We start from the raw sequence: 22749 nt of genomic DNA, 5'->3' as shown, positions 1-22749 counted from the left end.
AATTTTGTGCAGCTGCATTAGTCATGCAGTGAAATGGAACTTGTGTGGACTGAGTTAGGAGCTCTTCTGGATTTATCTTTTTTTAAATGCATCAGAAGATTCTTTAAAAATACTTATCTTTAAATGCAGATTTACCAAAAAACAGCTGTCCTTCCACTGCATTTAGATAACATTAGCACTGTCATATATTTATTTTAAATTTATATTCATTCATTCTGTTCATACAATATTCACTGCAGAAAAATCAAGAATAAGCTTTTTTTAAAGTCTGGAAAGAAAGTGGACTACTTTAAAGGTTAAAAAAAAAAGAGGGAAAATAACCTTATTAGAGGTTAAGGTAACTTCTGTCATATAATAAGCAAAGAAAGGGAAGGTGTATTGCCCCAGAAACCTTTTTTTTTTTCTTCATGTATGTTCTCTTTTTAGCTTCTTATCAGATTATTCTTTTTAGATTTCTATTAATTCCAGTTCTATCAAATGGGATTTTCACTATTCCTGCTTGGTCAGTAGCCCTTCTGTGGAAATCCCAACGCCTGCTGCATTTTCATGAAGTCCAGTGTACTGATCCTAAACTCTTCAGATTTCCTGCTTTCAGAAATGTATTGCAAAGGCACACCAAGACACTTCCAGAGCTGGCTGGTAGGGCTCATACATTTAGTAAACCATCAAAGAAAGGTTTTAGCACACTGAGGGCTAAGCCAGGCCTTCAACTGCTGAATCATTTTCTTTTGATATGACAGAAACTAAAGTACTTAGGTCAGAGAGTTTGCAGTCACTGCTTAGGAGCCATTTTTATATAAGCCAGACAGAACTTTTAGGTTTAAACAGGGAAAATACTCTCATGAATGGATGCAGTCCAGGCAATAATTAATTTTGCTTTGCCATTTATAAAAGAACTTGCAAATCAGATGTTCAGCATCAGTTGCTTGATCCTGTGCATGTTTGCATGAGTGGGAATTTGTATATTTGCTCATCATCACTACCTGCTCTCAACAGGTCCTTTGGAAGTACAGGCGGCAGAATGAGAACAGCAGGATGGGGCAATTGTTTTCTCTCATATTTAAGTTCCACGTCCCTGATCTTAAGTCTGTCCAGTGCTTCCCCCCCTTCTTGAGAGGTTTAAATGCTTTACATACATTCTTTCTGATAGCAGTGTCACGTTATCTTCCTTTTCCAGTAACAGGAAATTGCTGAAAGTGTCCAGCATGTTTATGCAAAACTGCCTAAGACACAGAGGACTTCCCTGTGTAAACAAAAATCTGCACTCCCCCACAACTACACAAATAATTGGTAGTCACCCCAAATATTTCTGCTGTTTTATTAAAAATTAATCTTAACAAACTATCCTAAGGCCTATATTAAGATTTAGCTGGAAAAAGTGCCTTTGGCTGGACAGCCTATCCAAAATTCAGACCATCCCTTCTCTCTTAACAGACCTCGGTGGTTTTTTTCCAGGTTGTAAAGAAAAAGCAGCGTACAAGAATGGTGGAATTTTTCATTGATGTGGCAAGAGAATGCTTCAACATTGGAAACTTCAACTCGATGATGGCTATTATCTGTGAGTACCCTTAACACAGATGGCAAAGGGCGCTCCATTTTACAACCTGACTGGTGAGACTGTGCTCATACTTGCCCTAAATTGGCCAACCACATTAGCATGCACACTTCCACAGGGACAGTATCTGCCAGTGACAGATTAACGTGTGGGTAGGTGAGCTTTAGCTACAGCTTCTGATTGTCAAGCTGAAACACCTTCCAGAATCTTATGATATATGTGCTGATACATAAGCCCAGTTATATTAGCCCTGCATTTTTTTCAACTCAGTTGTTTCTTTGTCTCCTCTCTCTTTGCATTCAGCTGGCATGAACTTGAGCCCTGTGGCACGGTTAAAGAAAACCTGGTCCAAGGTCAAAACAGCCAAATTTGATGTTTTAGAGGTATGTATAGTTTTGACTTTATATAGAAATCAAATAGTTTCATCCAAACCTCTGCTACTCTGTCAGAGATCAGAGAGACACCTCTGTCAGTGGTTACCAGCACATAAACATTATGAGACCGTTTCCTCCATTTCAAACTCTCTAGATTATTTCTTCCTAGCATATTTTTGCCCATTTCACATCAGAGTTTCCACTCCAGTGAATTCTGCCGTTAAAACTAATTAGAGGACTCCACCTAGTGGAGACCTGCATGCAAACCAAACCTAATTGGAACCATCGTCAGAAAGAGAGGTGACAGCAAGGAGAATCTTGGTTTATCCCCGAGAGCCATTTATGATTTCCTTTCAGTCTGCTTTGTTAGTGGAATAGATGCAAAGTCAGTACAGAACCCTCCTTCCAATGAAGGTAGAAGTTAGAAGAACTTGCACCCAGACCTGATTAATATAAAGGTACTCTGTCGTGAGAGTTTAAGAGGGGCCAAATGAAGTTACGGAGAATGAACTCTGATGGTTAGAGCAAAGCTTTTTATTTTTAGGAAACATGCATTACCTGACTGCCTTTTCCACCCCCTCTATAAAAACAGCACCACATGGACCCATCCAGCAACTTCTGCAACTACCGCACAGCCCTGCAAGGAGCGGCGCAGCGCTCCCAGACCGCCAACAGCAGCCGCGAGAAAATCGTCATCCCGGTGTTCAACCTCTTCATCAAAGACATCTACTTCCTGCACAAGATACACACCAACCGCCTGCCCAACGGGCAGATCAACTTCAAGGTAGGGCTCTGCTCCGACAGAAACTGCACTGCCACATAAACCTGGAGTACTGTGAGCATTTCCCAGCTTCGGACTTCTGGGTCGTTGTATTACCCATTCCTTCAGTGCCCACGGGATCCAGACAAGGTGGTATCATTGTCTAGGGGAGCCGATTTAAATCAAATTTCTAGGAAAGCCAGCAGTTGCTTTTCTGTGGCAGCAAGCCACGATATCTGATCAAATTTAAAAGGTAACTTCAGCCTGAGTCATCATCCTTAGCTGATTGCAGTTTAGCCAGCTGTAAACACTACACACAGCCAGCAAGTGTTATTTATCAGGTCTGCAAGGAAGGTTCTACAGCTGCTGGGTTCTCTCTCCCCAGTTAATAAACAGGTACGTCCAAAAGACCACAGCCTATCAAAAGTGCTTCTTGACAAAATTTTGTCAACATTGAAGCTGTGTAGGTGGAGGGGTCACACAGAACATACAGGACAAACCCCAATTAATTGTACATTTCTTAAAATCCTAGGAAGGAAAGAGTACCTAAATGTTCTATATATTATTTTGATTTCCTAAATTTGGAGAGTGCTTTATGAGAAAATCAGGTATGTCACATTTCATTTAAATAGAAGTATGGAAATGTAAAAAGTAAAGCAAATAAAAACTATTTACTGTCCAGCTCCAGTCACAGGCTAGTGTAGACACTCAATGCAGAAAATAGGCACCATTATATATGAAGAAAAGGTTGGTGAAAAAAATTGGAGGCAGAAGATCAGATGGTTAGCTGATAACAGATGAGGAATTAGCAGCAAGAGGGGGAGATGAAGGGAGGCAGAAGAAGAAAGAATAACAAGGAATCACAGAATATGCTGAGTTGGAAGGGACCCACAGGCTGCACAGGACCACCCTCAAGAGTCACATCATGTGCCTGAAAGCATTGTCCAAATGCTTCTTGAATTCTGTCAGGCTTGGTGCTGTGACAATTCCATGTAAGTCTGAGTAAGGGACAGTAAGAAGCAGCATAAAAAGAATAAGACTGAGAGGCTCTAATATTTCAAAGAAAGCAAATGCTATTTTAATAATATTCTTTTAATTACTTCATGCAGAAGTTCTGGGAGATTTCAAGACAGATTCATGATTTCCTGACATGGAAGCAGGTTGAGTGTCCTTTTGAAAAAGACAAGAAAATCCAGAGTTATCTACTCACAGCACCTATTTATAGTGAAGAAGGTAAAATCCTTTATTGAACATTGTGAGTCTTTCTGCATGTTAAAATACAGACAAAATACACAGATGAAAAATACTAACATGCAAAATCATATTTTATTAGTAATTTGATAAGTGTTGCAAAACACTTAAGTGTTGCATTGGCTTCTGATGAGGAAAAATTTCATTATATTTTTGCAAAGTTATATCTCCTGTATTTTAACCATTAGATTTTTTTTTTTTGGGTAAAGAACTCAGGTATCTGATTATTTTTATTTTTTTTTTACCAGCTCTGTTCATTGCATCTTTTGAAAGTGAAGGTCCAGAAAACCACATGGAAAAAGACAGCTGGAAAACACTCAGGTATGAGGCTTCCTCAGAACATGAGTCTTTCTGCAGACACACAGAAGCCTGTGACCATTAGCTTTTTCTGTCCTATTTGCTACCCAGCTTAAAACCATAATACAGGTTTTTTCCTTCAAAATTTAAACCTGAAAAAAAACCAGTGGGGCTTGGATTTTGATACAGCTTTTCCAGCCAGGTCTATTGAGGCTGCAAGGTCACTGCTGGGACTGTGACAGAGAACATCCTTTGTTTAGGCTAGCAAATACAGTAAAATAATCTGCATTTGTAGCAGTGTTCAGACATCATTTTCTCAGGGGAGCAAACCTACAGAGATGCTAAGAGAGTGCTCTCATCGTAGCTGTGCACTTACAAATTAAAGCTGTCCGTGTCATTAATTGTTGTCTTCCCTTATGGGGGAGACAGGTAGAGTTTTGCCAGGAGAAAAAAGGAGGCAAATGGGACTTCATGCTTCTCAGTCTCCTCTTAGGTGTTTATTATTTCTTATCTAAGGAGTACAAGCCACCGGCATGGCTTAAATATAGCACAGAGCAGAGAATGCAGCAAGAAGACAACTTATCAAGATTTCACAGCCTTTTTAAAGGTAAATTACCCAATGAGAGCTTAAAACACAAGATATTTTCACTTTTTTACCATTGTCCAACAAGTTCCTAAATCACGTAGACAGGAACTGCGGAATTCTGTATCCAATCATCCCAAACCACTATTGCTGCAAAATATGGAGTTAGTGAAGAAGGAGAAAGAAGCTTTTAACTACAACTTATCCTCCATTTTGAGGTTTTCTACTTCTATCTATTTACTATTCAAATAGACCTAAAACCTCTAAATTTTTCACCCTGTGATAATCTCACATGGTATTCTATCACCTAATTCACACCATCGTAGATTCTAATTCTTCCCAGAGGCTGGGAAAATTTTCCCATGGACAAAGGTCAAAACTAGTACTGTCCAGGGGGGTAAAACCTTCCAAAACAGGCAGAGAAATATTCTCTGAATTCTAGGTTCCCACAACAAATGATATAAAAGGATGAAAATTTCTAGGAATATGCTAATTGTCAGCCTCCCCTAAGGAATAAAGTTTCAAAGACTCCTCATCCTTCTGAGAATAGGAAGCACCAGTCCCATGTACATGACGAGATCAATTAATTAGAATTTTTCCAATACTGAGGCCAAGGCAGAGAGATTTGTAAGTCATGCTAAACATTAAAATCTAACAGATCTGTTCCAGACAGAGAATGAACAAAGCCTGCACGCCCTGAGCTTTGTCAAGGCACATTGTGGCTTTGCTGTCCAAAACAAGACACTGTTTCCCACTGATCCCAGCATTTCTTAGGATGTCCACAAGAGCTTTTACTTATAACCTCCATGCAATGCACCTTGCATGAAATCCAACAATGTTCAGCCTGCAGCAGTTTAGGATGACAGAGGAACATATGTTACATGCCTGAGCTCATCCTAAGGGCCTGAGGTAATGTTATGCAAGTTAAATTTTCATCTCATTTAATGTCAGCATCTTTATTGAAATGCACAGATTTATTCCAGTTTCTAGCAGTTGAAAATCTATCCCTTGAAGAGAGGCTTTCAGCTAATGATGCAAGATAGATCTATTGCCAAAACTGAAAAACTTCATTGTGACAGAAAAGATAATTGTATTTTTTTTATTTTTTTGTCTTTTAGGACAACTCTGCTTAATAGAGCCTGAGATTTTTGGATCCGATTTGCAGACTTTGAAGCACATCTAATGGACATGTTTTTACAACCTGAGTGAAAGACTTTGGACTGAGCTAAGAAAGACCTCACTGGATGAGGTCTGTTTTGTATATACAGTAACTTTTATGAAATAAAATGTGGTAAATATTTCACATGTCAACCTTAAGGCACTTACTGAAGGGTTTTGGGTTTTTATTTTAAATATAAGGGCAGGGCCCTGTTCTCAGAGATTAAATGTATCATGGGAGATGGTATCTTATTCTATCAGCATCCAAATTTTTATTTTTTATTACTTCCACCAAAACAAATACAAGTTCAAACACACATCCTAACTGAAGCCAGTGTTCAGGTTAAATACCCCATTGGACCAGTATCCTACAGAACACTCAGTATGTCTCCCTAGCTTTGAAATGAAGGCTCTCCTTCAAATCAGCAGAATTGTTCACAGATGTTCACAAGTGTTTGTTCCTCTCCTCCATCAGCAATTAGTGCCTTACAAGGTACTGAGCTTGTGTAGTTGTACCTTCTGACGCTGGGCTGGAAGTAAGGGAAATAAAAATATGGATGTCTCGAAACCAGCTACAATGTACTTTTTAAATAAGTGGAGAATTATGGCACATGAAGTAGAGTATACCTGCCTGTAACACTGATGGTGCAGCAAACCTATTTTTGTTACATGATTTCAAGAGATAAGAGGGGGTAACTGCTGGGGTCTGTGCGTTTGTGTGTGAGTATGTGTGTGTGCACATGTGGGGATGCACACATGTCTAAGTTTTAATACTTCTGGGAACTATCCTTTAAATTCTGGCTGTCAGAATAGTTTGTGTTTTCTTTTTGAAAAATCAGGGAATTTTTTTGTTTTGTTTGAAGAGAAGAATGTCTAACCTAGATTATAATCTCTGAAAAACAGACCTAATACGTTTGTTTAAAAAGAAGTTTTGGAAAACAAAAAAATCAGCATGGGCCAGGGAAAGGGAAGTAAACTCAGATGTCCAATTTGAAGTTAAGGCTAAAGTTTCCAAAGAATTTCCTCACCATGAATTGGTCATTTAATTCCATTGGTTCCTTTGAAAAGTTCAGTCTGTACTTACAGACAGCTAAAACAAAGACCAGTTTAGAATGTAAGTTTTTTTTCCTAGTCTTTTGCAAAGCCATGATTAACTGTCTGGGACAGAACCCATTGAAATCTAAGGGCAAGCACTCTAAGAAATTAGTCACCTTTGAACAAGTCAGTACCAAAGGCGATCTGCAAACCCACTGATGCTTGCCATTTCTAATTTCTCCTTTTAGTATTGAGTTTACTCCTAATTTGAATATCTAAGTACCTGGAGAGTTTTGTCAAGATTCAAGGTATTCCTTTCCAGGGGAGAAAAAAAAATATAGTTAGGACTTCATCATCTGATCTCTGAGTTGAGAAAGAAAAAAAAAAATAGGCTCAGATTAAAACTTATTTTGTCCAATGAACAAATTATTACCCACAAATACCTACTTTTCTTTTCCAGTAATTTTTCTCTGAAGGCTTGAGGGCTGAATATATGATAATAACTCAAGCCAGATAATTAGACTGGGCTTTTCTTTTTTTTTTTCTTTAAAAAGAAAAAACAAAAACAAACCAACAAAAATCCAACAAAAACAGTTCCTCTAGAGCTGACAGTGGTTACAGCCTCCCTAACACAGCCTTGCAGAGGACCTCTGCAAGGACTTATTTAAAAATGACCAGCTCTAGGTAGATGGTATTTATGTTATTCTGCCTTCTGCTGAAGAAGGGGCAAGACTTGCTGGACTGAGGGTCTGGTTTATTCCAGTCCAGCAGACTCTCCTTGCTTGAGTGCCTACAGCCAAGAGCAGTACCACTGTTTGATGGAGCATCTGCAAGCACTGAGCAGAAATTTGCTCTATTGGCCCTGGAGTACGGTGAAAAATTAAAAAGAGCTTTCCCTCTTTGACTTCCCCCTTGGCAAATACTTAAAATTGGAGGAGTAAGTTGAGGTAAGGAAGGGAGACAAATCACCATTTCGCTATTCCCATAGCATTGGCATCAAAGAGAAACAAAAGCAAGTTACACCATGAGGAAGGAAGAAGTAGAATACTAACAAGAACAGCCCAGGAAAGGGGAAGGGATAATTCTTATTACCTGCTGCTATTTTTCCTGTGCTGAAGTGCTGGCCTTCAGCCCTGGATTCCAGTAAAAATATTTATACTGTATTATTACAGTGTTTTGCACTTTCAGAGATGTTCTAGTTAGTAACATTGTCAGACACTATACGAGGGATTGTATATCAGCTTTGTTTATGGAACTGAAGTTTAAAAGGGATGCTTAAAATTTAAGAAAAAAATATATATTTGAAATGCAATTTTAGAACACTTTCTGTAAATGTATAAAAGAGCTTTCACATGAATGTGCACTTCACCGGTCAATCAGTCCAAGTACATACTTGAAATCCATGCAGTATCTACATTGGTTCCCTTTTATTTTTCCTCCCTACGTTTGATACATTCCTTAAATACTGTGTTTTGCTATTCTGAGCTGAAATGCTAAATATAAAGCTGTACCATAAAGCAGGATATTCTGTGTTTGACTGGATGTGCTTGCATTAATAAAAAAAAAGAAATTGCTTCAACCATGATTAACTTTTTCCATTGTTATTTTTCACTTGTAAATGTATCAAACCACAACCCAGAAGCTGAAGGAGGTGTGGCAGTCAATATGGTCAAATGAACCAACTGGTTTCTTTCTGACATGAAAAGCTATAGTATGAAATATTTAAATGTCTTCCAACAAAGGCAAGAGCAACACTAAGGCAACAATATGCTGCCACTTCTAATACTCTCTCTGCAGTAGTATTTTATGGATTTGATAGGGTCTGTGCTACAGAATATTTTTGTTCTCTCAATGGAAGTGTGTAACAGTTCCATTGTGTAAAAACACTTTGTGTCCTAAGAGTTGAATTTCATTTTTTCCTCCCTGTATTTGTCTTTGCACAGCAGAGCACAGGAACATTTGCTGGCTGCAGCAGACTGCAGGGCTTCCTGTGGCAAGGTTCTGTTGCCATTTCAACAACCCAGCACCTTTGGTTGCAACCACCACCCTTTGTCATGCCCTGCTGTACAGAAGCAAAGCCACTTCTCCAAGGTCACACAGAGCACAGACAAGCACAGAGCTGTAAGCAAAATCCAGCTTTTCTGCCCCAGTGCCAGCTCCTTTCTCAGGGATATAAGCCTTGGGGAAAAAAAAAAAAATTACATCTTAGAAGTGCAGGAGCTCTGGAAAGCCCCGTAAGCATTTTTGGTGTGTTGGAAACTCTCTAGGGAAATGGTTTTGGTAACCAGAGCAGCCTCACAGAGTTGAGCAGTGCTAGGCTCAGTCATCACAGCTCATTAGAAAAGATAATGATGTTTAGCAGCATTAAGAGGATCGAGCAGATAAGAGTCTTCCTGATGGCCAGTTCACACTCGTAATTAATACGAATATTGCATCCTTGAAAACTCACTTCCAATTATGTCCCATCCAGTCATTAGGGTAAATTAGCTATTTACACAGGCATAAGAGTAAACAATAAAATTGCTTTCCAGGCACTTCACTGCCACTAGAGCACAACACAGGGTGACAAGCAGTAGCTCAATGCCAGTAAGGTACCCTTAGTTATGTTAGCAGCAATTTGATTTATCAAGTTAATAATTCCCGAGAAACAGCTTTCTTTTAGCAAATAACTCATGGGCAAAATTCAGCTGAGCAGTTAGCTGCCAACCAATATTAGTATACTTTTGGAGAGAAATCAGTAATTCTTTTGACGATGTGCTGACATATTTTCCCTTTTCAGCCTTCAATGTATGTAATTTTATCAGGGCAGCCCCAGTTTCCCAGCTAACCATAAAGGCCCACAGGCAGTGTGTGGAAGCACAGTTTCGAGCTTGTTCCCTGCAGCAGTTGAATAGGGCTGTGTGGACAGCAAGATACCTTAAAAAAAAAAAAAAAAAAATCAAATTGCAGAAAGAATTAATCTACAACTGTTAACGCATGTCATCAAGGAAGTTTCCAGACCAGAAAGCATGCAAATAGTAGCTTCTTTCAAATGCTTCCTTTCATGCTTGTCCCTGGCAAGGCAGGGATAACTGGGAATGTTTTGAGGTTCCAGCACATTTCTATGGGCTCTGACAGAGGTTCCCTGACAGTGCAGAGGTTTGCTGTCCTTCACTGCTTCCCAAGGTGGTCTTTGGAAGAGAGAGAAACCACACTTGGGGGTATTGTTCTGCAGTGACTTGGAGGTACAACATAAATTATAAACATCTCTCCAACATAATAGCAATAAAAAACTGAAACATTCCTAGTGTGTCCAATGTTATAAGCAATTTTCGATGCCAGCATTTTTATGGCTTCTGGATAGCACATTCAGCTTTTGCACAGAAGATGGATGCAGTTGATTGCTGTAAGATAACTTAGGAATATTGGTTTATTTTTCTAATGAAATATTTAAAAAGCAATCAAGTCCTATTGCAAGCAGGGAGTGCTGGACAGTGTGAGACATAATCTGCCCTCTCCTTAAGAGGTGTGAATGAGGAAGAAATTCAAACCACCAGGAAATGCAACAACCAATAAATACATTGTTTCTGATCTATTAGGATGCAGACTTTACAATATCAGCTACTTAGGCTCCTGACAATAATACAGGCACTTAAACAGAGAATCCCTATAAAAAACAGGGGTTGGCAAAAACATTATATAGTTACTCTAAACTATTAGTAGCACCTACCAGGAAACAAAACCTCCCACAAAAACCAAAACTAAACACACACAAAAAAGTCAAAACCTAGGTCTGTGGCCACACAGAGGAGTCCTGTTTACAAACCCACTTCAGCACTAGGCCTGGAGACCATTTTATAGGATTGAAAGAAAGCTGAACACAAACCAAAGCACCAGCTTCAAACATCCTCACCTAATCCAAGGCAGAAAAGAAGAAACTTGAAATTTAGTGGAAATTGGCTTCTAGTATTTCTAATCTTATCTAGCTTCTTCAGATTCAGGAGCAATCTTAAAAGTAATGTGATTCTGTTTGGGGGCAGAAGCCAAAGGAGTTCCAACATAATCTCATTACAGAGAAAATTACTTAACATCTTTTTAATCCCTGTCACATGAGCACACTACGGCTTCTTCTGATTCTGAGACATTAAATTCATGGCATCTTGCTATCCATCAGTGTCAACACTGAAAGTTGCCTTTAAAATATTTACACAACACCCATTTGTTTACATTCAATTCAAAGAAGATACAACACTAATACAACTAACAACACTCCACCTCCACAAATATTTATTAAATCAAAGAAAAAAGTACAACATATAATCAATCACAGCAACAGAGCACTGGGGGACTCAGCAAACACAGTTGGAAGTGATGGAGTTGACTGAAATCTTGAGTGTTTATGGCACTACCAGAATTTAATGAAACAGTGAACAATTGTCATCTGGGGATATAATAGCTCACTGTTGAAGAGCGAATCTCAGTTCGGAAGAAAAAAAACCACTCCTAAAATATTTCAAAAACATAAAATCCAAGCAAGCAATGAATACTTTGGCAGATGCAAACAAGTCCATTCTGTTTTTCTATACACCTCTTCCCTCACTTTACTACTAAAAAATTTCAGAGTAGCCAAGTATTCCAAAAAGAATTTCACAAGAACCTGGCAGCCAAAAAAAAAAATCACTTTTGCAAGGTTTTTAAGAGCACACAAACAGAACCCTCCCCACCTCTGACATTTGCTCTGTGGATGCATTTACAGGCCAGAACACCATCCCAGCTGGTCTCCAGTAACTGTGTGGCCCAGGAAAAGCTGTGACTTGCAACCTGAGAGTAGCCAAAGCTGTCTCAGAGCTGCTCTCCAAAACGTTCCTGAGCACCAAGCAATCTCAAAGGGTTTTATTTTTGCTTCAGCCTATCCCTTTAACATGATCATTTTCCCCATGGATTGTAATGAAGTCAGCAAGAGGGCACTTAAGCTTGCATAAGGCTGCAGGAAATCTGTCAAAGAGTTCGGGCTCTCGCAGGGCCAAAGCTGTGCTCTGCCTCTTAGCTCGTGTTTCCACAGCTCTGCTCAGCTTCACCTCCTGGCTCCTCCACATCCATCACTCTGGCAAAATATCATTTTCCCCCTGCTTCTCACAGAAGCTCCCCAGTTGTTTCACAGCTGTGACTTTGCTGCCTGGGCACATTTGCCGCTGCCTTCAGCAGAAGCCAGGTCAGACACTGTATCTGGGAAGGCTGTTTGACAGCCTCTGCATTACATATCATTGCATTCCACAGATACAGTCTTCTTTTAAAACAGCACTTCTACCCAACATCTGAGAACCCTCCAGTGCTGGCAAAGAGCACATGCTCCCACTGTGGACATGCAAATAGCAAAGCAATTGACCAAAAAAACCCCAAAACAAACAACCCCCACAAAAAAAACAATACACACAAACCTAGGAGCTGAAATTTTCAAGATCAAACACCACCAGAATCATAAACACAAGATCATCTTGCCACTAGCACAACAAAAGGCAGGAATGAGTTAATATCCTCTTTCACCTGCAAGGCAAGTACAAATGCAAAGTATCCTACCTATGAAAGAAAATTACAAAGTCCTTCACTAAGTTAACTTGCACCAGCAAAGAGTTTTTACACCATTTATAGTGAAAGATGAGAGAACATGGGTCAAGACACTTCAGTCATATGTTACATACAAGTCCTGTAGCTACAAGGCAACCTTGAAAGTGTTAGAACTAAAAATGCTCCAGAAAAACTCACCACATGACATGCAAACCTAGAGTAGATCAAATAAACCAGTTAAATGACCACAAACTTCAAGTTCAGAGGGACTTCTTCACCCTGGAATAGGGCTAAACTAACCAAAACAGAGCTGTGTTTTAATAAAACCTTATACCAGCATTTAGACTTAAATATTAAAGGAGGTTATTTAACATTCTACTTGTAGGTCAAAAGCAGTTGCTGCACAGCACTTCCATACAGATCCCAGCTATGACACCTACTCTTTAGACCCACCACAACACAGCCTTGTGAAAAGCAAATAAGGTCTCCTAGTGAAAAGGTGGAAGCCGTTACCTTTCTGCTGCAATCTCAAACATAACAATGAAGCACCTTACTCAAAGCCAGGAGAGAGACCACATTTCTTAGAAGAGAAGGAGAAGCACCTTCTTCTGCCAGCTTCAGGTGCCAACTGAGGGGAGGCAGCTCTTCCCCAGGGCTAATTAACCCCAACTGCCCTCATTATTGCAAGCACCTGTGGCAGGGGCAGCCCCTCAGGGGGCCCCAGCAGGACTCTGCTGCTGGCTCAGGGGGCACCACTGCTCTGCACCTCCCCAAAGGACAGCTGAGCCCATCTCCAGCTGGTACCAACTCCCCAGGGCCTGAAGGCAATCGTGATGCTGAGATTCACATCAGCTGGGAGCCGGGGCCATGTGAAGCCAGTGGCAAAGGGGCAACCAGGGGTGTGTGGGTGCTTGCACAGCTCCCAGGTGTGTCTCTACACAGCCCAAATGCACTGCTCAGTGCCAGGCATTCAGAAAAAATGTGCTATAGTATGTGATATACCACAGAGGCAGGGGTCTGCAGAGCCACTGCCCACCATAGAAACATGAAAAACTGTTTTATCAAAGTCTCCTTTGCTGTAAAGGTTTTCCAGTGAAAACAGGTGGAGACCTTTAGTTTGCAATCAGGCCCAACAAAGAAAAGGTGAGCATCGTTGGGGCATGAACCAAACACCGCTTAAGCTCATTATCCTCATTTTCCTTCACAGCTGAGTAAAATTTGAATGATTTATCTCCTTAAGATGTATTTGAAGAGTCACACAGAGCAAGAGCACCTCAGGCAAATGAAAGCTACACCCACCTTCAATACACAGAAAGCTTTTATCATTACATTGATGAATCAATAAGTTAGTAATTTATGCTGAAACATCATTTTAAAGGTTATTTTAAGATTTTTTTTCCTTTCATTCACTGATCTGACAAAGCAAAAATTTTGTTCTAGTTTATATTTTGGCATGAACTAAAACCATTTAAATGTCTGCATTCAGATACAAGTGGCTAGGGTTTACCCTAACCCACTTCTCTTTCCCTCCTGATGCAATTCTCTTCTTGAACACAGTTTAAAAATAAATTTTGGTTTTCATAGGTGTGTGCATCTCAGAGTCCAAAGGATTTTATGAAATTCAAAAAAACTACAGCATTTTCTTCTGAATGCAGGAGACCCAGAATTATTCTCTTTTTTCCACTTTTCCCTCTGTATTTGCTGATTCTCCAAACCAGTATTTACTAGTCTCATTGAATAACATTTTTAAACAAATTCAAAAGCACAACCCACATTCTTTCCTGCCAAAGGTGAAAGTGCGCCCTGAGCTAATCTCATCTTGACTTCCTTTAATGAAGAACACTTCTCTCTAGGGAAGACTACAGATTGTAAATTCATTGGAAAAGGTTAAAATTTATGTGGATAGCATGAAACAAAAAAAAATTACTTCACAATCCAGTGGAGCATGTTCCTATTTAAATAAAATGTTACTGTATTTACTACTCTAGCACTAAAATGCAGTGACTCCTCCAGGAAACCACTTGGACCACAGCTTAAAAAAAGTATGTTACGTAAACAGCATCTCTCAAAACAGGAGGACAAGGCCCAGACTTGGCCATGTAACCCAAGCACTGACCCTGGGCACACAGACTGTGACTCTGAAGCCTGATTCTTTGCAGTGCCCCAGCAGCACCCCAAGCTGCACAGCGTGGGGTTTATTCTTCCTCTGCACGCAGAGCACACCTTGGGAAAGCCAAGAGCAGGTCTTACTCTCAAGCAAGAGATTTTCATATTTGAAGTGTGATTTGCTCCCTTTCTTGGATGAAGTTAGGAAACACATGCAAGGAAGAGTTGCCCATCTTACTGGGAAAGAGCACACCTGCCCTGCATTACAGCTCACAGCAGCAACCAGAAAGCAGCAACACTGCTGCTCACAAACACATGCTTGTAGCACAGTGTGGCTGTGCCCAAATGCAGTCAGAAGCTGAACATGCTCAGGCAACTGAAATCACTTTATAATAAAGGTATATCCCACTATTTCTGATCTAGTTCCATTACAGAGCAAAAGCAATGGTGTGCATTCAGACACTGGGTGCACAGAGCTGCTGAGCTGGTGTGTGCCACAGCAACATCTCACACAGGTGGGTATTGCAGGGAGCTGAATTAAGACAAGGGAAACCCTAGGCCTGCAAGGGGTCCTCTGTCAGTTCAGACATCCTCAAATCATGAGCCATTTGGAATACTTGTGTCAATGCCCAACACACATTATTTCCAAGCATTATGACTTCCTTTTTACTCCAATGCATTTGCTTCCACCTTTTGGGATAACGAATGGAAAAAAGTTTCCAGAAGTGGTTCCTGGTGACTACATTCATCTCCAGACCTCCCCCATCACCTTCCAGCATTGACGCCACAGACTGGTCTTCATCACACAGATGGGGACAGCTGACACTGATCTCCCTCGCTGTTGCTGATAAGTACAACCACGCAGTGGAAAACAGCAGAACCTAAGACACCTGGATATCAGCACTCTGCCATGTTTCCAAAACATGAGAACTGGGACAACTGGATCCTCCTGCAGTAGCGTCTCTGTGCTGAGAGCTGATGGGCAGTGATGCTGGACACCTGTGCACTACCTCCAATGCCATTCCAGGCTGTGTCACACAGGGGTGGTGTCAGTGAGAGGCAGTTCCAGATGCTTATTCTTGTGCAGCCAGGACAGCAGCAGTTGTCCTATGTTTTAAAGGCTGGAGTCTCAGGAGAATGCCCCACATGTATCTTTACCCTAAGTCATGATACCAATGTATTTAATCTTGTTCTCACCAGTATCTTAAACTTTTTCTTAGCAAAAACCAAGATATCCAAGTGAGGTAACATCTGGTCTAAGTTTAAGTTGTCTGAGGAACAAACTCTCATATCTGGTCTGGGTAGATACCTGAGATGCAAAATTGAGCTGGCTGGATTTTCACTGCAAATATTATGTGAATCCAGTGCGTTATGCTCTGTACAATATTATTGTAAAAATGTATTTCAAAGAGACAGCTTAAAACAATTTCTAAAATGCAGAAGTTCCATTTATTATATTGAGAATATCAACTGCAAGAAGTCCTGCAATGCATTCTCTTCACTCTAAGTACAATACAGTACACCGTTCTCCACAATAAGTTACATAAAGGCAAATTTTATGTACATATAAAAAACGATCAGTGCCCAGAACTATTTGCACAGCGTATCTGCTATTCAGAAATCAACCATTTAAGTCTTTTAGTTGCCTTCAGAATTCTTGAGCAAAATAAATCCATAAACAGATCATAATTACCTGGTTTGAGAAAGGTTTTCAACTAATATCTAAATTCAGCAGAAACCATGCAAATGGTTTAACCACCGAATTAGAATTCTCTGCATTCATTCTATAAACAAATATATTAAAAAAACGAGGCATGCCATGTGGTATCATATAAGACAACATGGAGAAAAATGACCTGCCTGCATTTGAACTGTTTATGCATCCCAAAACACCCAAAAGGGAAGTACCAAAGTAGTAGTGCCATTGTACCAGGCATTAATGAGACCACAGCATAATTCTGCTTAAATATACTCAAAAAAAACCCAATAAGCAAAAAAAAAATCCCAGAGGGGGAAAAAAAAAAAAACCCACAACACCCTAAAACATCCTCAAACTGAAAAAGTGAAGAATAAGGCTACTAGGATAATCAGTGGAATGAAGAGCATTGTATAAAGAAAGTCTGTAATAGCACTTGCTTTTTCAGTCACTGAAACAACTAAGAGTATATAACACCTTACAAAAACATGTCAGGAAAATGCCCAAAAGAGAAAGAATGCACAAGGACAACATTGGCATAATAGCAAACAGGCCACTAATAAATTCTTATGGGAATGAAAAGATGGTTCCTCAACTTAAAGGATGAGATACATAGGCAAGGCCTTGGAATAAGGAGTGGGGCCAAAAATATTTAAACGAACAAGTTTAATAGCACAGCTCAGTTTATAGAAGGGATGTGACATCTACTGTAGGAAAAGACCAGGCCCAGAAACACCCAGCTAGAATGTTCCCAACTTGTCTGATCCATCACTGAAATAAGAAGGTGGTGTCTCCTTTGCAGTAGGAACTTCCATTATATGCTCCAAAATTCCACTTAAAAGGATTTTCATTCCCACCCCCCAAATTACTCTATATTCAACCGTGTCAATGTCTGTTAATACAACAAATGCAGCACCAAGCCCTTGCTGTGGAATCAGCACCCTGCACAGCTGCTGTACTGGTCAGCATGTCCACACATCTTTCATGGTGAGATTATTTTTCCACACCTTTCTCTTGTTTCTACAATGGAGTCTAAGCACAGTATCCTTCTAAAGTCACAGTGCAGTGAGCCATACAGACTGAAAATACTCAAGACACAAAAGATTATTTCATTTAATTGCCAAAAGAATGCAAATATAAGAACAGAAATGTACCACATGGAAAAGTGTTGAATTGTACATTCCCCAGATTTTTCCAGTCGATATTGAAGACACTTTCCTTGAACTACATATGCTGTCCAATTTAGCTGAGGTGCTTGAGCTTGCAAAATATGTAGGTAACAGGGCATCAGTCAAAGGATTACTCGGAAAACAAATACAAGAACCAAAAACCCTCTAAACTCTTCTTCACTGAAAAAGAGAGGCACTGCATTTGTAAGCTGAATTAAGGCTGTAAAATGATGCTGGTTCACTGTGAATTTGAAGTCACCACACGCCCCAGGGGGCCCTTCACCCCACAGGCTCGCTGTTAGTCCTGTAGGCCTGCTTCCGGAGGTGCGCCTCGATCTCGTCCCTGAACACCAGCATGCCGAGGTGCGAGTGCGACGCCTCGTTCATGGCTTTGGACTGGATGCACATGCGGTACTGCTCCGGGGTCAGCTCGTCCGCACAGTGCTTCTCGTGCCACAGGTGGAACAGCCCGGGCACCGGCGTCCTGATCACCATGAGGTCACCGTGCAAGTACTTCCTGTAAAGGTGGACATCCTCGCCGCCCCAGCCTTTCACTTCCAGGTCAAAGCCCCCTACAAAAACAGCATCAGAAATTGTTCTTTGGGCGCACAGGGAAAAAGAGCAACGCTTTCTGCTTAACATGTTACCAGATCTGGCATGACATTCCAGAAATTCTGGAGCAGTTAACTAAGTTTTCCATGCCATAGCATGCCAATTTGAGGGACAGGACCTTCAAGAATACCACATCCTTTGTGGTGGAAACTGCCCAGGACAGAGATCTGCTGGCTTCGGAAAGTCTCTTAGAGCAGTGTCTCCAAATTGCATTATGCATGACATCCCATGTGACAGCTGCAGTAAACTGTAGGCAAACCTCACTGGCTATGCTTTTGGATTATTTTTAGGAAGCATAATGGATTTTAGCAGCTGGAAAATGAAGCAGTCATGCACCATATGAGAAATCCTCTCTAAAAATGCCAGCAATTACTCCATAGGTCACAATTCAAAAGGCCGGATTAAGGAAAGGAACATGGTTCACCATTTTAAGTTCTCTTGTTTTTCCAGGACCACGGTGAAGAGCAACCCAGGCTCTTGCACGATTTCAAAACTCCAGAATTATAAAGTCTCCATTTAGCATGTACCATACAGATGGCAATATGACTGCTATTAGCAATCAGCCTGCATTCAAGCCATCAGACAGCACACAGGGCAGTATCATTAAATCTTCTGGCAGATTTACATCCTCTGGCAGACTATCTTCACCACCATCTTGCATATTTAAGCACACCAAGCTGTTCTCAGTTTTAAGAACACGCCACAAGGGGGGGAAAGCGCATTGCTAAAGCCTCGAACAACTGTATCCAACTCCTCAAGGTTATTCAAAGGAAAGGATTTGAATGCTTCTTGTCTATGCGAGTGGCTTATTTGAGTGACATGTTTCTTAAACTTGATTCATTTGCTTCAAACAGACACAAAGTACAAAAAAAAAAAAAAAGCAATATTTTTAGAAGTTCTAGAGTGAAACGTTTCTACTGAAACTATTGTGTCTTTTAAAACATTCAACAGATGGGACATCAAAACTTAGAAAAGCTAATTTATCTCATTAGTCAAACTTGTCACACAAGTCTGACTGCTGGGCTTAGGAAAATAATACAAGAAATTAATTATTTCTTTCCTGTCATTAGGTAAGACCAGAGAATCACAATTTTTTTTTCTTTAGTCTCATCTTACCAACAGTCAGAAAGTCCGTGCGATATTGGCAAGTCATCCCAAAGCCAAAATCCCGCCAGAAACCAGAGTCCTTCTTGTGTACCTGCAATTTTAAACCAGTATCATTTTGAAATGTAAAATACAACAAAAGGAGGTGCATTGCATTTGGTTTTGCAGAAAGCTAAGCTCTTCCAATCATTTGCTCAGTGCAGGATAGAGCATAATAACACTTCCGGTGTTTCTGAGTCATGCACTCATGTGGGGCTTCTTAGTGACCTGCTGTTCCCTTCACCCTCCACCTTCCAGTTCCAAACACTCACCCTCACTGCAGTTTCCACATTTACCTTTCTGCTGCACCACCTCGATTTCCTATGTATCTGCCCAGACCAAGCAGTTAAGCAGTCCATTGCTAAATCATCTGTTCCCAATACTCCAATTCCTACCCATTTTTAAGGCCACATTTGTCTCTTGATCTGATACGACAAAAAAAAGTAAGCTTTGTGATTGAAGTCTGCAACCATAATACTGCTAAGCTCAGAAGAGTGAACAGCAGAGCTGTCAGGCAGGGGCTCATTCCTCTCTCAGCTGTGACTACCCAAGGCCATATGCAAAACCTTCCCTCCAGTTTTCAGTAGGATCCTTGCAAACAACTTAGGGAATGAGGGCTATTATTTTTTTCTTTTGATACAGCTCTTCTTCACACTACTCTCTTCTTTTCCTCCTCGAAACCTGTCCATCTCAGAAGTCTCAGCTGCAAAACCCAATTTCATCTATGCAGTCTCTTGAAAGAGAGTTAGACTGGACACTTAACTTTCAGAAGATTTTTGCCTTTCACCAATGCTTTTTTTGCTGGAAGATAAGAAGAAAGTTGCTGCCCTGCAATGCCACCATCCTCCTAAAATACTGGCTTTCCAGGCCAGAATAAGCAACAGATCAGAACTACTAACTTCATTTGATTAATAGCAACTATTTCTTTAAAACTACATGGAACTCCAAGTTTATCTAAGAATGAATTTTGTACTGTTTGACAAGATTTTTTTCCAAGTGCTTTGCCTATGGGCAATGTTTAGATATGCACTGCCAAAGGTCATAAGATATCCCAAACAGACTATTAAGTTACACTTCATTTTGTTTTAATACAAAGCATGCCTAATTCTATCCAGAATAAATCCCACTGCTTACCAATTGCTGCTCCACAGGAGGTGGTATATCTTGGTTGGCATAGACAATAGCAGGATTGTAAAGGCTGAATACCACAGGATAGAAAACCTTTTTCCCTGGAAGTCAAAAGAAAATTGTTACTCACTGTGGGCATGTTTTCTGAAGGCAAAAAGAAACCAGAAACACTCTTTTTACGTAAAATATTACCTATTAGGCATCTAGTGGAAATAAATCAAAACAAGCTGCTAATATTTCCCTCCTAGGAAGCCTGTAATATCTAGTGGGGCAGAGCTCATAGGATTAAAAAAAATACATATGTATGCATATTACACATATTACACTACTGATTTACATTTGCATATAGTTATATATGCTTATATAAAATATTATCTCAGTGTCATACTAGGTGACTGAAATATTCCTGCAATAATGATATGCAGTAAACCTAAAAAATAATCAAATCCAAGTAACACCTTGCATTGTTGAGATTTATGAATTTGTGTCTTTCCACAAACATGTAAAAGCAGGTACATCCAGGATATGGGTACAAGGGTATCAAGCATCATGAGCATCCTGACTATGCTTAAAACACCAGTTCTGTGTCTATTATAGAAACCAGATAAATATTTTTCCATGAATGTTGTGCATCACCAAAGCTGCAAAGGTATTGACAACAGTCCACAAGAATATTCACTGTCCTGACTTGGGCATGAACTCTGAAGGAGTGAGCAGTATTTTCAGATCTCACTTGACACAAAGGTGACAAACTGCCAGTATGAATTGCCAAGCAGTCTCTCGAACTCCCTTCCTTGTTAAAGCTCACAAGACACTCCTCTCCAACAATTTTCCAATTATTTATACAACTTGTTTGATGAAGTACAGAGACAGACAGAAATGAAAGAAAAAGCAAGAAACAGAATCCAAATATCTGGCTTCTGAAGAATTTTCTTGCCTGTTTATTAGATGAAGAAAAAATATCTATTGATTCCAAATTGACATTTGGAGAAAATGCTTTCTGGCTGCAATAAATTTGAAACAAGAGTAAGCATTAAAAAAAACCCAAACACACATTTGACAAGAGAAGGTCTTCAGTAGAATGCTTGTTAACTCAAGAAAGCTTTACCCTTCTTGGCAGAAGCCTGTAGAACAAGCAAGGCTCATACAAACTTAAGAAAAATAATCAGAATATTTCAGAGTTTGGGATTTAAGCATGGACCACTAGCTCAGTCTCCATAAGGAACACACTGCAGCTCTACTGAAAACCATTCGTATATGATGTGTTTGGCCATACACGAGTGAGAAGAGATAAAACCGAACTTGTTAGAGACTTCAGCATAACAAAAATCATCTTCCACTGTAGAGCATTACACTGTGTTTTGTTATACAAATTCACATGCAGTCTAATTGTTAAAGCAATTAAACTGTCCAGCTTTTTCAGACAACTAAATCTTAAGAAAATATGAAAATTGTATATGTACAAAAAAGACAATTGTTCTTAAAACAAGCTACTCTAATGCAGAAGTTATTTCTCAGTCTAAATATTATTGCCTTTTGTGAAGAATGTGATTCATTTCCCAGGGTGTGTGTGGTACTGAATAAGCTCCACCATTCAAGTCAAGTTTTCTTTGTTTTCAATATGCTCAGCACAGGTCAGGTGAAGTCAAGCACAGTGGCAAGGCTCTGTTCCAGCAACAATCAGGGAACATACCGGGCTCAGCATTTAAGCGACAACTGTTGAGGAATTCGGCTGTGAAATAAACATCAACATCACAGAAGAACATCAGGACCTCGCCCTTTTCCCAGGCTCTGGCACCCATGTCAAGTCCTCGGCCTCGGTTAAATTCCTCATTCAGAGAGACAAGTGTGTAATTGTGGAAGTCAGTTTCTCTACAAGAAAAACAGAGCCAAACCCAAAATCAATCTGTGGGGAGGGGCAGAGGGACCATTTATAAGTTTCCAGCATTTTACAGGATTTCATTCCAGAAATTTAAAAAGAAAAACAGTTATATGATCAGAATGAGAAAAAAAAAAAAAGATCTGTTACACTTAGCTGTCTATTTTAATTTTAAACCTTGTAAAATGATAGAAATCAGTCTTACTTTAATAACTCCACTTCATGTTTAATCATTCAGACAGATTAAAAGGCCTTTTGTTATCTGACATGAATTAAAATGCTCTCTTGAATTACAATGGCATCTAAAATTTGCCCCCACAAACCAAGAAGTCCTGATTAACAGAGAAATAGCTGTCTTCACCAGTTCAGAGAAGACTGCAAACAGGAAGCCAGAGTCCTGGCATCACCAGATGCATGGGGCAAAGGCCATCTGTGTGGTGGTGCCACCATAACCCAGGC

At 40.0% G+C, this 22749-nt stretch overlaps 2 protein-coding genes across 4 annotated transcripts in view; one reads left to right on the top strand and one right to left on the bottom strand.

The window, feature by feature from the left end:
* RASGEF1A (RasGEF domain family member 1A) overlaps positions 1–8598 on the top strand; it is a 155761-nt gene extending 147163 nt beyond the window's left edge. For all 3 annotated transcript variants that reach the window (XM_042033173.1, XM_042033170.1, XM_042033172.1), the window contains 6 exons: positions 1456–1558; positions 1859–1938; positions 2522–2713; positions 3799–3922; positions 4189–4261; positions 5939–8598. In XM_042033173.1, coding sequence (XP_041889107.1) covers positions 1456–1558; positions 1859–1938; positions 2522–2713; positions 3799–3922; positions 4189–4261; positions 5939–5963 — 597 coding nt within the window. In that variant the 3' untranslated portion in view covers positions 5964–8598. The remainder of the gene's footprint in view (positions 1–1455; positions 1559–1858; positions 1939–2521; positions 2714–3798; positions 3923–4188; positions 4262–5938) is intronic.
* A 7491-nt stretch (positions 8599–16089) lies between these two features.
* CSGALNACT2 (chondroitin sulfate N-acetylgalactosaminyltransferase 2) overlaps positions 16090–22749 on the bottom strand; it is a 33534-nt gene continuing 26874 nt past the window's right edge. Inside the window, exons 5-8 of the mRNA XM_042033169.1 lie at positions 22105–22283; positions 20418–20512; positions 19257–19338; positions 16090–18100 (exon numbers count right to left, since the gene is read on the bottom strand). Of these exons, the coding sequence (XP_041889103.1) occupies positions 17808–18100; positions 19257–19338; positions 20418–20512; positions 22105–22283 (649 nt within the window). The 3' untranslated portion in view covers positions 16090–17807. The remainder of the gene's footprint in view (positions 18101–19256; positions 19339–20417; positions 20513–22104; positions 22284–22749) is intronic.

Source organism: Corvus kubaryi, unplaced genomic scaffold, assembly GCF_017639235.1.
Source record: "Corvus kubaryi isolate FWS band 111438036 unplaced genomic scaffold, C.kubaryi_AGA036_p1.0 37357, whole genome shotgun sequence".
Lineage (NCBI taxonomy): Eukaryota > Metazoa > Chordata > Aves > Passeriformes > Corvidae > Corvus > Corvus kubaryi.
This window is presented reverse-complemented; position numbering and strand designations above follow the sequence as displayed.